Source organism: Leuresthes tenuis, unplaced genomic scaffold (genome assembly GCF_036924035.1).
Source record: "Leuresthes tenuis unplaced genomic scaffold, fLeuTen1.0.hap1 SCAF_9, whole genome shotgun sequence".
Lineage (NCBI taxonomy): Eukaryota > Metazoa > Chordata > Actinopteri > Atheriniformes > Atherinopsidae > Leuresthes > Leuresthes tenuis.
In genome coordinates this window covers 25,284,073-25,299,358 of record NW_027325363.1, presented here as the reverse complement: position 1 = coordinate 25,299,358, position 15,286 = coordinate 25,284,073, and the positions used below count along the sequence as shown (strand labels likewise).

Sequence of the window (15,286 nt, the reverse complement as noted above, 5' to 3'; positions counted from 1 at the left end):
TAGCAGAACAGCAGGTAAGCCTGCGGCTGATCAGGAAGGCATCATGAGTCCATACACCAGGTTTGGTGTTTGAGATGAACTCGTCTTCATCCAGGGATTCCAACGGTACCTCATTTGTCCAATTTGAACCAACGGCTCCAAAGCTATGAGCAAAATGCAGTTTTTCTACTTATAGCGTCCCCACTGGGTGGACGTTCACCAAACTTCTTGGGCCTCTTAAAAACTTGGTCACGAGTCTGTGTTATAAGTTTGATGTCAAAAGGTCAAATGGTTGTTGAGATATGGCCTCACGTCCTGTTTGGCGCGTCATTGCTGAGTTTGATTGGCTGCTACGGGCAAACGGTAGCGAATTAAAAAATAACACTTGAAAGCTCATGTGAGACTTGGTCTGAAGATTCTATATATCAAGTCCCGTGGAAATCAGACAATCTGGGTGACCTGTAATGCGTTTTGAAGGTTTTTTGACATAATTCAAAATGGCAGTAAATCCAAGATGGCGCGAATGACGTCATAGGATTGGTTGACCTCAAATATATCCAGGGATTACAACGGTACCTCATTTGTGAAATTTGGACAAACGGGTCCAAAGATATGAGCAAAAATGCATTTTTGCTAAATATAGCGCCCCCTATAAGTTAAAGGTCACTAAAATTCTTGGGCCTATTAGGGAACAAGTTATGAGTCTCTGGTAGAAGTTTGATGTCAAAAGACCAACCAGTTGCTAAGATATGGCCTCACATATTTTTTGGCATTGTCGCCACTAACTTTGATTGGTTGTAGTGGGTGAACAACATTGAAATTGAAGAAAAAAACGCTTCCTAACTTTTGTGCGGATTAGTCTAACGAAACTCTGTGCTAATTTTCATGAGAATTGGTCAAAATTTGTGACCTGGAAAATTTTTTAAGGTTTTCAACAAAATCCAAGATGGCGGAAAATCTAGTCAGACGGAAAATGACGTCATAGGGTGCGTTGGAATCGTCATGATCCAAGAATTCTAACGATACATTGTTTTTGAAATTTGGATCAACGAGTCAAAAGTTATGTAGCTGAATGGGCTTCAAACTTTGACATGTTGGTGGCGCTAGAGAGTTTTGAGTTTGGGCACCAAATTTGTTGAGTTTGCTAATGGGAATGTCCTAAAAATATGGGCCAAATTTCACAACTTTTTACCATTGCGTTAATGGAGCTGCCATAGACTTCAATTGCAGCGGAAAGTAGAAGAATAATAAGAAAAGCTACTAAAACAATAGGGCTCTGCAGTTTCGCTGCTAGACCCCTAAATATATGAAAGTACTGGTTTCTGGGACTGTTTGCTTACTCAAAGCAGTTTAAGATGAACCATAAAGTCTTCTGTCAAAGTGTCTATTGTGGTGAAAGAAACAAACTGTAACACACAAAGTAACAGTAATAAGCATCACATTGAATGAAAAAAGAGGCTCAACAATGGCTCATGCCATTATTAGTTTTTGTTGTGCGTGTGTTGTGTATGTGTGTTCACATTAATGCTCCTTTGTGAACAGCGAGGAGAGGGGAGAGAAGCAAGATATGAGAATGGTCTGAAGAGTTTTAACTTGTTCTGGACTGGCAATGATAAAAATTGACAATGAAGATTTTCTTTTTGAAAGAATTGACTAGTTTTGATTAAGAAAAAAATAAAAAAATAAAAAAAGAGAGATACTGGCTGTACAGAGGCAGTAGACAATGGTCCTGTAACAAGAAAAAGCTGCCTTACTTACAAAAAGAATCTAGCAGGGAAGAAGCAGTCAGGAGGCAGAAGAAGTGTGTGTTTTCATGATGGTGGAGCAGATTGTTGAGCCAAAGCATGGTGAAAGCTGATTGGTTCAAGCTTATCAGCCTATTTCATTTAAGTCTAGCGTAAACATTGCTATACCCACTGTGAGGGCACCGGGGCCATTATTTGAGTTGCTGACTAAATGCTGATGGCACTAGTAGATACAATCTGAAAAATCAATATTTACACGACATTAGAAAAAATCCAACGATCTATTTATGAAATCCAAACATCATCAGATTTTTCAGAGTTGGACAAACACCTCCACATTATGCAGTTGGAAGTCAAATGACTTAATAAGCTAAACTGAATCCCAGAAGAGAAAGAAAGAAAGGGCAACAAACATCCCAAGCGATAGGATGGATCTTATTTTTGGAAAAAGTCAACTGTATGATTTGTACAGAGCTGTAACACTGTCCAACTGAACGCTACTGCCAGCTACATTGATTTATAAACTGGAAAAAGGCTGATAATTAGAAACTGACTTCAATGTCTTCCTCTACTTAGATCTTTATACTGGGATAGGGACAGCAGTCTATCTGAATGGAGTGGTCTTAAGCAGCACATAACTGCAGGCAGAGAGGGAGGAGAATGGCTTTGTCAAATAAAAAAATTCAGGCACAATCACAGTCCTGCAGTAGGCTTAGTGACACTGTTTAAGACTGTCAGCTGAAGACTGAGCAGAAAACGCAAAGTCTTGACATGCTCCCAATGTGTGACGGAACAAGACAAGAGGCTCTCCTTGAATAGAGGGAGCACTGGGGATGATCTGTGATGGAGAAGGTTTCCAGAGAGCAAAGTATGCAGCATTACTTGCAGCCTTTAAGCTCCTCACTATCTCCATAGGGGAACATAATTGGTAATGATATTAGCAATGCTCCGAAACAAGTCACGTTGAATTAGGATAATGTGACCTGGGGAGCCAAAATGATCACAACAAGGGGCCCAGTAAACTCAATGGGATCACTTGAACGAGAGTGTCGAATAAATCTCTCACTAATCCTTTACAATTTTGTTGGTGGTAGAGTGAACACATGTTTAACACTCCTGATGCATCATCTTTCAGGTTGAAATGAAGCTTTTTCGCACAAGTCGTGCACAAACTTGATCTTTTCTTTCAATATTCCTCTCCTTCAGTGAGATCTTTGCTCTCTACTCTTAAGGAAAATAACAGCGTTTTTAGTTACTGGGAACACACACCTTTGCAAATGCATGTGTGGCGTGTGTGCAAACATGCACTATCCATGAGTAAAGGACTGGAACAAGTTAGGGCCTGTGATTGGTTGAGAGACACATGGCTGAATCCATACCATGTATGTGCGTATGTGCCTTTGACATTCCCACAATCTTTGATGCGACAACCACTAGGTCAATTAAATATCCCCTTATTTGTGGTCATGGTATTTTTTTCTCCTTCTCCATCTATTTTTCCCTTCCCACGGCCAAAACAAGCTCATAGGGACAGATGCCCTTTCCTTAAAAAAGATTGTGTGTATTTGTGTGCATATAACTTTTCAACATTGCTTGAGACATAATAAATTAATACAATTTCAGTTTCTTTTATGAGAAACTTAATTGTATGTACGAAATGTAATACCAGCAACACTTTAAAGACATTGGGATAGACGTCCACTCACCATTGTATTGCAGTAATATTTTTCTACTTCTCGAAAATTGAGGATATTAATGTTGGAGTTTTGCAAGAGAAATCTGTGTCCATTCTGGCTAAAAAGAAGATGTCAGCTGTTCAATGGTCTTTGGTGGTTTTTGTCTAATTCTACTTCTTATCATCTCTCGTTTTTTTTTTTTATGTCATGTCTTGAGTTTTGTTTTAGGTTTATTTTTACTCAATAGTTTTTTGCCATGTATTATCACGTCATTAGGTTCATTCGAGTGACCCATCTTTGTTTTCACAGCTGCACTTCATCCCCAATCACCTCTCTTAGTATTTAGTTTCCAGGTTTCCCCAGTCACAGTGCAAAAATCCTTACCTTTCCTCACCTCACTTCATGCCACGAGTTTCATGTTCTGCAGATTTTTTTTCCAAAGCCATAGCTTTTGTTTGTCTTTCCCACAGTTTGTTATCCGGCTCAGACGCATTTTTTTGTTCTTTATTTAAATCTAGTTTATTCATTTAATTTGCATCTGGGTCCTCTCTCCACCACATCACGCACAACAATCCAAGCACATTTCGTTTGTACATCCCAATCAACGTGAAATTGAGCGCACATGTCGGAGTACCCGAATCCTCCCTGTCCACGCCCCTACTTAAATATGTAAATAATATTTAAATGAACCCTGCACCTGCAATTCCTCTCTCTGCACGATCAGAAAATAAAGAAAAAAGAATGAGTAAGACGGAAAAAAGAATAACTTAACGGAAAACGAGATGGAGGTGCTACTCTCTGAAGTGGAGGCCCGCAAAAATGTGCTCTTTGGCACCCTGTCCTACGATATAAGCTGCAAACTTAAGAGGAGTGGGTGGGAGCATGAAGGAGGCCTTAAATGCTGTGGGGTCTGAGAAGCAGTGCACACAAGCAGAGGTGAAAAAGAAGTGGTCCGATATTAAGGTGGATGTGAAGCAGAGACTGGCTGCCCACCGCCGAAATGTGGCCAAAACAGGCAGGGGAGGCTGTTTGAACAGAGAGTTGGCAAAACTATGGGTGACACTCAGGGGTGGTGGGTGTGGGAGTGTAGGTGACTCTGATTACTCCCAAGGTAAATACCTATATTTGTGTAAATCACAACAAACGTGTTCATACAGTAACCTAGAGCAGAAGTGCGCCAGGAAAAAGGTGAGGCTGATTAAGACATTTCATACTTTATGCACGGGGTTATTAACATTAGCACACAGAGACGATCAGGGGCTTGTTAGAAAGATCTTAAGCTGTTGTTTAACCAGAAAAAACAGCAATTTACTAACTTTAACCACCAACTTTGATGCTGTGAAGACAGGATAGAAATTGGGGGTGCACATGCTCAATGTATGTCACGGGGAATAATATTAGGACAATTATTACACGAATTATTACATGAACCATCGCGCACAGTGCCAACTTGTAGTCTGTTCCCAACAATTCTGTTACTGAATGTATGAATCGTGGGTTGAACCAGGCCACCCCCACAAAGCATTTGCGCATCACATATGATCGGTACATTGATGGAATGAAAATGTTTCCTGTTGATATACAAATTCATCATGTGATGGCACTTTTTATAGCACTGTGTGTGCAGTCGATAGCTCCGATTACATTAGGAAAACCGTCTCTCTTCAAATTGCGCTTCACTGTTGGCCTGTTCTGCATTGTGGGAATTTGATATACCTGCTGAGATGCAGATAATTCCATCCCACTTGGCTGGCATGGCTTGGCTCAGGGTCAACTGGCACAGTCCCAATCGGTTGGCCAGCTCCCTCTGGAATGCCCCGGTTGCTTAAACCCCAGTGTGCACATCACCTGTGGCACAAGCAGCGCATGGCTCCTCGCTTTGTTGCGCTCCAGCGCCGGCCGCAGCTCTGCGCACAGTTCCAGGAGGATTGCCCTCAAAACGGCTGATGAGCCAGTTATCATCATGTGCCAGAAAATCCTGTCAGTCTCTTAACACATGCTCTCTTCCAAATGCACCATTTACAATATCTTTCAATACCGCTAAAGCAGCCATTGTTTTTAATGGTATGCATTGCAACACTTTGCACATGCTTTTATATCCACTCATGTAATTATGGGTGTGTTAATTGTTCATCATCAGTGTTAATTGTTCATGTGTCTCAAACATGCACATCACTCAGTCTGAGGACAAATTGTGTTCACATTTATCTATTATAACAGTTACCCAACATCACCTCTAAGTATAGCCAAATAATCAACAGCTGTAGAAAAGTGCGTATGACAGCCCTGAAGTTGACGTGATGCACCGCACATTTCGCTCTTGATACTGTCACAGTTTATGTTCTGTTCCATGTCTTGTCTCGTCATTTCCTGTTTTATTTTGAAATCACTGACCTTCTCCTCTCGTTTCAGGTATCTTGCCCTTCCTCCCGTGTCAAGAGTCTCATTGTCTTCCCTGATTCCCAAGTGTTTCCACCTGTTCCCCTTGGTCCCTCATGTGTTCAAATAGTCTGGGTTTACCTTGTCTTGTGCCAGTATGTTGTCTCACCACATGAGCATCATTACCAGCCCTTTGTCTTGTTCTTTGAACCACAGTTCCATGAGCCTGCAGTGAGTGATCCTCCTGCAGTGCTATCTTGTTTTGTAATTTATTCTTATCCATAGCCTTAGTTTATTTATTAACATGGTAAGTTTCATAGCTTTGTTTTTCCTCCGTTTTCAAGGATTTTTTTGTTGTAACTTTTCATAGTCACCTCCGTTAAAGGAGAGTTTTAAGCCTCTGTTTTGTTAAAAGTGCGTCTTTTGTTTTATTCCGCCTCGTTTTGGGAGCGTGTCTTTGTTTTGTTTAGTGTTCATAGCTTTTCTGTTGTCCTCCTAGTTTGGAGAGATTTGTTTTGTAACTTTCATAGCTGCGCTCCTTCTCTGCTTAGTTACTGAGGAGAGCGCTTAGGTTTTTCATAGCCTTTTCTTTGCTCTGCCGGGAGATCGCCCTGCATTGCTATGCTCTGTGTGCTGCATTTAATAATAAACCCTCTTGGAACCCATACAACCCTGCGTCTGTGTCCTGAATCCTCTGGTAAACTGACAGATACATCTGATTGTTGACGTGAAAGTGTGTACGCCACTTTTTTGTGTGTACGCACCCTTTGTACATGAGGCCCCTGGACAGCATTGAGATCAGTCAAGCACACACACACACGCGCACACACACTGATAACGTCTTTGGCAATAAAACCTTGTCTGTTTTTCCCAGAAGTTGAAACGTGGACTCATCTGACCACTGAAAATGTGTCCACTGACATCTCCACCTGAGTTTGTGCTCAGAGAAGTCAGAAATATTTCTGTGCAGTGACATTAAACATAACTTCCCCTTTTTTGTAACGCAGTTACAATTCTGGATGCAGTGGCAGTCTGTGTTTAGGGAAAATGGTTTTCCAAGGTACTCTCGAGCCACGCATCCATTTTCTATACCTGCATAATCCAACACAGGGTCGCTGTGGGGCTGGAGCCTATCCCAGCAGTCATTGGGCGAGAGGCAGGGTACATGCTGAATTAGTCACCAGATTAGAGTCACCAATTAACCTAACATGCATGTGTTTGGCCAGTGGGAGGAAGCCAGAGAGAACCCACGCATACACGGGGAGAACATGAAAAATCTCCACACAGAAACACAATGAAATTGTGAAATTTCCACAGAAAGTAATTGTAGAAGTTGAAAGACAAAAGTTCTTTGTAATCTTGCATAGAGATTTTTTTTATTGAACTAATCAATGATTTCCTGATTAAGCATGGCACAACATGAAGAGCCATGACCAAGATTTGCTTAAAAAAGATTAAACCATCAACTTTTAAACCCAATCCGGACAGTTTACCTATCATCAATTAATCTACTCATCATAGAATCCTCCAGAATCACTTTTAGTCTATCATTGCCTCTCTCCCAACCTTTTGTGTGCTGCGTTTGCTGCTGGCAACATATTCATATTAATCATATTCTATGTTTGTCTCCATTTTTTTGTCTAAATACAGTGAATTGATGAAATTTATTTTCTTTGTACATCTGTCTGTCAGAAAATCAAATGAATTAAATTACATTTAAATTACCAAACAAACAAAAAACTTATCTGGAAACTGATTTTGTATTTGGTTCCTCCTGAATTCCTCTAAATCTTCAATCAGTCCCCAGTCTAACAAAGATGACCCATCTCAAGACATGATCCAGACCTTACTAATGTCTCGTTTCAAGACAACATTTGAAAAATGTATTTTCTTGAAGAAAAATGAGTTGAATCAGTTTAGTTTTACTTTACTTTTCTTTTTTTTTAAAGTTAATCAATACATATAGAGCAACTTAAAACGCCATTCACATGCTTCCACTGTTTTGAGAAAAACAGAGAATGGATGATTGATTAAGAGCCAAACAACTTAACAGTTGTTTGCAGGCATCAGTAAATGCCACTGAACTGCTGCCAAGGTCCCCATTTAACGCTGTTTAGCATAGTGTCCTGTGGGACAACAAACGGCTGGATGCCAAAGAGCACGAGCCGCCATGCGAATGACAGAACAGCACAGATTAGACAATGTGATGTTCAGATGAACAGTTTGTGTGCTTGTTTCTCATCACACTTGCTGCTTCCTTCTCTGACGAGTGTGTGTAGTTATATAGTTATATATAGTTCTATAGTTCTATAGTTATCCAAGGCAGTGTTTATGCTGTTGCTGTTGCAGAAGTAAGGCGCTAGTCTTTGCATTGGTCTGCACCTTGTTAAAGTTGCCGTGACTGCCTTCTGATATGCTAGGAGCTGTATTGGTTGAGTCACAGTGCTCTCAGTAAAGTGTTGTTTATCACACCAGCCTAACTTGACAGGCCAATTCCTCAGGGAAGGTGGCGGAAAGTAGATGAGAGGAGAGAGCACTTCAGAAGAAGAAAATAAAAAAGCTAAAGAAGGAGAAGGGACCGAGATAGAAAGGCAGGTAAAGACAAATTAAAAAGACAGAGTATAAGCAAGCATGCAGACTACACATTCATAAGGAAACGCAGACAACACAATGAAGTAATACAAACAAACACACCTGTGAACACACAGTAAAGTGAGCGACTGTGCAAACTCAAGTAATTACACACAAACAAGTGCATCTGTGTTTCTGGATGTACAAACAGCACACAGTCAGATCTCCCAGAAATCTTTCCACATGAACGCACACAAAATTATGATGAAGACCAACCTTGCCAGCCAGGTTTGCAGACCGGCTTGATGTCAATGTGCACAGGGACGCTGTGCAAGGCTCTCTTCTGGCCGCAGTCCCAGGCCGTCACCTGAATCTCGTACTGCTGCTGGCTGTCGTAGCTCAGCTTCTCTGTGTTCCGGATGTTACCTGTTGGAGAGAGAAGGTCAAAGTCAAATTCAACCCAAAACGCTTTTTAAAGCAGCTCATTATCATTTATTGTAGTGTTGGAGAGCAAAAACATTTTGTGCTGACCAGTTTGGCACCCACGATGCCAAAGACAATGTTTGTGGATTAAAGACTCGAAAAGGTAAAAAAAAACAAAAAAATCTTGGTGTTGTCTGGATGGGGTGTGAGAGTTAGTGGTGGAAGAGGTAATTCAAATCGATGCGTCCAACTCTCTCCCAAAGCACTTATTCTGTTCAGTTAGTTTCAGTAGTTTTGGCAAATGTCCTTCCCTGTTTATGAAAAAAATAAATTATACACCTCTCAATGTCAGTCAGTAAAATATTTCACAGGTTTACCTCAAGGAGGAATTTTTGTTCTGAGTCTGTCTGCCTCTGTCTGACTAAAACAAACTGCATCACTATAGCAGCCTGTCATTCAACTGCACCTCATCCTTTCCTTATAAAGCAACCTAATACACACACTCAACATCACAACCTTTTTATCTATCTACCTATGTCTACCCAAGAGATTATTTGCCCACCCACAGCACCAGGTCTCTCTGATCTAAATAGGAGCTTCATAAAAAGTCAGCAGACCTTTTTGCTGTTCACAAGTTTAAAAAATAAAAAGTTCAATTTAACTTTTCTGAAACAACTGTTTGTTCTCAGAGGCACAACCTGTTCTCCTCTGTGTCTATGTCTGGCTTAGACAGTGCTTCTGTGTGCTGTCCCTCCCTCATGCTGCCTAAAGCAGGCAGGTTTCACCATAACAAGCCAATATCTCATGTGTCAAACTATCTTTTATCTTATCTTTGTACCTTAGCTGTTTCATGTTGGATTTCATGTTAGGCAACAAGCAGGTCTCTCAGGGTGCAATAGCTCTACTGGCACCCATCAAAATTTCTTCAGAAAATTTTCTATTATAAATATTAATTGTTTGAATTCCACAATCCTTTTCATGTGAAAAAAATTAAGATGTTTGCTTTAATTAATGTGATTTTTTTTATTTATCTAAAACTTGGATAAAGTTGAATCTAAGACCTTTATAAGGAATGTCGTGAGGGCAGTTCAAAAACAGAACCCAAGAGCAGGTGGCAAGCTGGTGTAAAAGAAGAAGACTTAAATTAAAACTGAAGTCCACATACATTAACAAAAATGCACAAAACTATGGCCAGGCAAAAGGCACCAAAGAAACAACAACAAAAAAAAAGGAATAAGCAATCGGACAAAAACAGAAACCCAAGTAAAGAACTCGCAGGAGGACAGGCAAGGCGAATAGACGGACTGACAAAGAGGGAGGGAGAGAACGAACATCTATTAAGATATTTGGGACTATCGCAGGGACAGACAAGCAACAACAGTACATCCAAACTTTATACACATACAAACAGGGCTGAAAATGACTACTAACTTAACAAAGAACAAAAGCTTGAAAAGCAACAGAACACAAGACAAAAACTGATGCAAATCAGAGGAGCTTAACAAAACTCAAATAAAACCCACCATCACACCCAAACGACCATGAAATTGAAGAGGTTTAGGAAGTTATGAAATATATGAAATCATAGCCATTACTGCTCATCGAAATGCATAGTTAATGGAGCTGTTCCTTGGTATGATGTCTGTACAACGTTGCTTGCAGGACTTAACAGTTTGAGAACGAGTTACTTTCCAACACTCTTCCAAAGGAAAAGTGAGAAGCAGCAGTTCCACCTCACCATGTTTTACCTCTTTCTTCATGTGGGTCTGCATGGCCTTACCGACTTTGCAGATAACCCACAATGTGTTTGTGTTGCTCCTTATTTGCTTATACATTGTGTGAGTGTGAGTGCTGGAAGGAGTAATGGTTATTTAATTTGAAACCATCATTCTGTATCACTGTCAAATTAACCGTGATGCCTTAATATAATCATTGTAATAAATTAGATCACTGTGCAGATGTCAGGTGAAGTCTTTCTATTAAAGTGGTTTGATTAACAGTAATGCTTCTAAAAATTAAGACCATGTTTCCATTAAATTCTTATTGCTTCCAAAGACAAAGTACAAAGACAATGTTCTTCCTTTTCCTCCTGTCTGCGTCTTGGGTGTTAAATTTTCTGAAAGTAATAAAGGGGCAGGGATATCTAAATAAAACAGTTCTTAAAAATCCATAATAATAGCCAGTGGGGTGGCTTCATCATCTAAGTGATTACAATTTGATACAGTGTGTAACATGGATCTAATTTCTGTCTTTGTTTCATTCTCTTCAAAAAATAAGAATCACAGATGGGCAACTTTCATGAAGTCGGTTGAGTCGATAAGATCTTTGGATTTCTTTAATTCCTCTCTTCCCACTTGTTGCTCCAGGCAAAAATCATTCCAACTAAAATCAATTCAAAAATTTATTTGATTTTTGCCTAGCTTGAAACAATCCAATTCTAAGCAGTGTGTGCTGAAATCACAGCTCTACTATGTGTGATAGCTCTGTATAGGGATCAAATAAATATAAATGTGTGAAAATTAAAGTTGTGATCATTTGGTAATGTAATTAAAACAACCAAGCAAACTCAAAATAATGAAATCTGTTTCAAAGTAGCAGATTTAATTCACATCTTGTTCATGTTGCAAACAACTGAATGTGACCAAAACCTGCAAACACAAATGAAATACATAGACAGAGGCTTTGTTCAGAGAGTGGGCAGAGAACAAGTGGCTTTTTTGCATGTCTGCTCAAAGCTAAACTTTGAGAGGGGAGGAAGTATCAGCTCTGTCGATCCTTTTTGGGCAAGAAGTCACGAGGACAGAGTTTATCACCCTGAAAAGAAAATGAAGTAAAAAAGGGGGAAAAAAAGGTGATGCCAGACAGGAATTATCTCTACAAAGGCAGAAAACCTCGTTTGAGGTATGAAATCAGCTGGAACCTGAATGTTGCTGCTGAGTGTTGTGCTCTTATCGCGGTACACTTGTTGCTTGTTGTCAGCCATGTAGTCAACCCTCCTGTGCTTGGATGCCTTTCTTTGACGAGGTGCTTGGAGCGCCCTGCTAGTGCTATTTCTGTCTGTGAAAAACAGTATATGAATCAAGGCATAAGGCAGTAACACTCTCAGGAATTCTACACTGTTTTCAAATAATTATTCTTCCGCCCATCAATTAATCTATTCAAATGTGCATTTGGCACCTTTTCAAGTCAATGAAAATTTGTTTTATCTTAGTAATTCATCAGTGTATGGATATGAATAGCTCATGTTTAAAAATTATCTGCACATTTCAAACAGATCTTATGTTTTGGGTTTGCATTAGTAGACAAAGTATCAAACAACATCATGACATTACTTTATCATTTGTTTTTTTACACTTTCTGAGATAAACAGTGGTTTTCCCTAAACTTCCTTTTTCCCTCTTTCACTTTGTAGTCATCAACCTGCCTGTGCCAAAGATGTGGTGCTGTTGCTGACTGAGGTCACAGCATGTGTGTGTGCTCACGGTAGAGATGACGCCCTCAGCCACAAATGCTTCGCCTGATGTATAAGTAGATAGTAGATATCCTTATATGTCCTTTATCCTAATAAGATGCTAAAAAAATCTTCTTGTGAGCTGCAAGTCACAAGTCACACCTTGTGACTTACATATATAATGGGAATAATGGGCTTACTAGTGCTACATTAGCCCAAAAGATAGGAATAATGACATGGAAACGCACAAGAGGCAGCTGCTTGTGCTACTGTTTTTTTTTTCCCCAAAGCAGTGTGGTTATATGAAATCAGGCTCTTAAAAAATGCAAGTATATACATATAATTGCCCATTGTGGGTAGGAAATGGCCCTGCTCTTGGATTTAAGAACATTTTTGGAAAATGCTGCACTTGACACCTTAAAAGAAAGAAAATCCTCTCATCCTTTCATTCCTACAGTACATTCAGCATACAGACCGTATCCAGCTGCAGACTCTTGACTCACTTTAACCACAACCCATTTTCCAAACTACCATCTTTTCTAGTGCTGACTAGAGTGTATGAAGGGAGCATTTACAGTCCTAATGTGTCTGTTAATAATTGAAGAGTCCTCCCATACAGAGGGGTGACAATGCTGCACATGCAGTCAGCCCTGGGCAGGGAGGGGGCACAATGATTGAGAACACCTACTAAGTAGAAAAGAACATTGAAAAGAGAGACACCATTGGCCTTCACTGTCTGGGAGTTAAAATGTGGCTGGAATGAGTAATCATTTAATGTGTTCAGTGGAGCCTGAATGCTTATAGTGGTTTTTGTATGGTAGGAAGATAGTAATGTTGAAGAAGCTGAATGTTGATCCATGTGGAAGGGATATAAGCTGTAAATGAAGATGAAACCGCAGAGTTTCATCATCCTCTGACATCTCTTCTTACATTACTGAGCGACTGAAAAAAACACTTTAAAGCGAAATGTCTTAACAACCTTCAAATTTCTTGCCTTGGAATTATATTCAGTACCATAATCTTTAATGACTGTGACAGATTTATTAATCCAGTTGGACCTCCTGCATCTTGTTTTATTGCCCATTTCCAAACACCAAAGCATCTTTTTTCATTACACTGCTGTTTTCTTTCTGAAAATCAACTTAGTCCTGTCTTTGACACAAGGGAACTGTAGAAAGCTTAGGGAACACAAGCAGAAGCTGTCACTTCATGGAATTTACTGAAATAAAGCATACACTATTGTTAGTTTTATGATTTTTGTTTACTTTAGCTTTGCAATAGTTAACTGTCCACTTATATCCCTGACTGTCACTGAACCCCATACTATTTCGCTTACTCTTGCTCCCTTTATCATTTTCCCTCCATCTTCTTCCTCTTTTCTTGTCGTTCTCTTGAGTTCAAGAGGTCTTTACCCCTTTTTTTTCAATGGTCAAAGGCTGACTAGAGCCCCTTCAAATTGAGAGAGAGATTACTCAGGCTGAAGCTTCTGCTCTGTGTGATGCACAGAGCAGTTTGGTCTAAAACTCAGCAAGACATTTTTCCTTTATTGCAACACTTCAGCAATCAGAAATTCTTGTAGGTGACGATCAGCAAAAATCGAAACAGTAGTGTCCCTTTCATTTATGTGGACTATGCAACACGAAGAGAAAATAGATAAAACTCATGGGATAAAAACAATCTCCGGCATACTTGTGGATTAGCCCTTTGGTCACCATTAGACACACTGGTACTTCAAGAAAATCGATACATTTGTGATTTATTTGAGAAAGCCCACATATTTTTCTTAGCATTTATCTTTCTTTATCATTGTGTTTCTCATGTCTCGTGACTTCTGTAATCTGATTTGTGAAGACTAACAGCTCCCTGGGCAAAGCTTGACTTCAACCTTGGAAAGAGCAAAGAACACATCTTACACTTGGGAGAGACATCTATCAGAGAATTAGATAGCCGTGTATGCTACTATGAGTACAAATATTTGTGTATGTTTTTCCTGTGGCTGCGAAGTGCATTTTTATGCATGAATAGGATTTTGCAATTGATTTTCAGCTCAAATTCTATGATCACTGTTCACATAGATATGTTTTCTTAGACTCTCTGTTAATAAAATAAGCAGCAACATGAGCACAAAAATGATAAGCTTTCTAGGATAGGAGATGCTCTCTGAAGAGCTAGGTCTTCAAGAGTTTCTTGAATGTTTATGTTTATGTTTATGTATTTAGCAGACGCTTTTATCCAAAGCGACTCGCAAATGAAGATATAACAAGCTATATAAAAAGCTAACAATAAACTACATAGAAGGAACCCATTAGTCCGACTCTGTCAGAGGTGACAGAGTAGAGATAGGGTGCAGGCATGGAAGGAAGTCCAGAAAGATAAAGTGCAAAGATAGAGGGGGTAGGTAAGTACAAGGTAAGTGCTAGGATAGGAGATGCTCTCTGAAGAGCTGGGTTTTCAAGAGTTTCTTGAAGATAGACAGGGATGCCCCTGTTCTTTTAACACTTGGTAGGTCATTCCACCATTGTGGAGCAACACGTAAAAAGAGTGGATTGTCTTGTGCGTGGTGTAGGCAAGAGTAGACAAGTAAATTGGCAGTTTGTTCTGACTATAGAGTTGTCAATTTTTGGAAAGACGTGTTTAAAACCACTATGACTACATTCTGTATATACACACAGTTTGTTACCATTTTAAAACTGTTTGGCTCAATCTATCTATGCAGGTTTCCTGTGAATGGATTCAAAATGTAGTGATCTGTTTGACTGTAAAGCTGATAGTTTGTTTGCATGTTCACTACTTTATCTATCACAATTCCGAGCCCACAGTGTGGTCTCAAAGGTTAAACTTTTCCAGTGTACTCAACACAAATTCACAGGAGATAAAAACAGAAGGTGATCAAGGCCCAATAAAGGTCTGTTACTCTGTGCAGTCAAAGAACGTTTTTTTTAGGGAAATATGATAAACTAAAAATGCAAGTTACAACAACTTGTAATGCTATGGAATTGATAGAAAATGTGTTTTTTCTGTCATATGTACTAACATATCTGCAATAGCTGAATACACTTCCC

General features: G+C 39.6%; 1 protein-coding gene across 1 annotated transcript in view; it reads right to left on the bottom strand.

Annotated features, from left to right (window-relative positions):
* Window positions 1-15,286, bottom strand: part of LOC140314667 (calsyntenin-2-like) — a 286,768-nt gene that overhangs the window by 98,720 nt on the left and 172,762 nt on the right. The window contains exon 5 of the mRNA XM_072392991.1: window positions 8,627-8,776. Within this exon, the coding sequence (XP_072249092.1) occupies window positions 8,627-8,776 (150 nt within the window). The remainder of the gene's footprint in view (window positions 1-8,626; window positions 8,777-15,286) is intronic.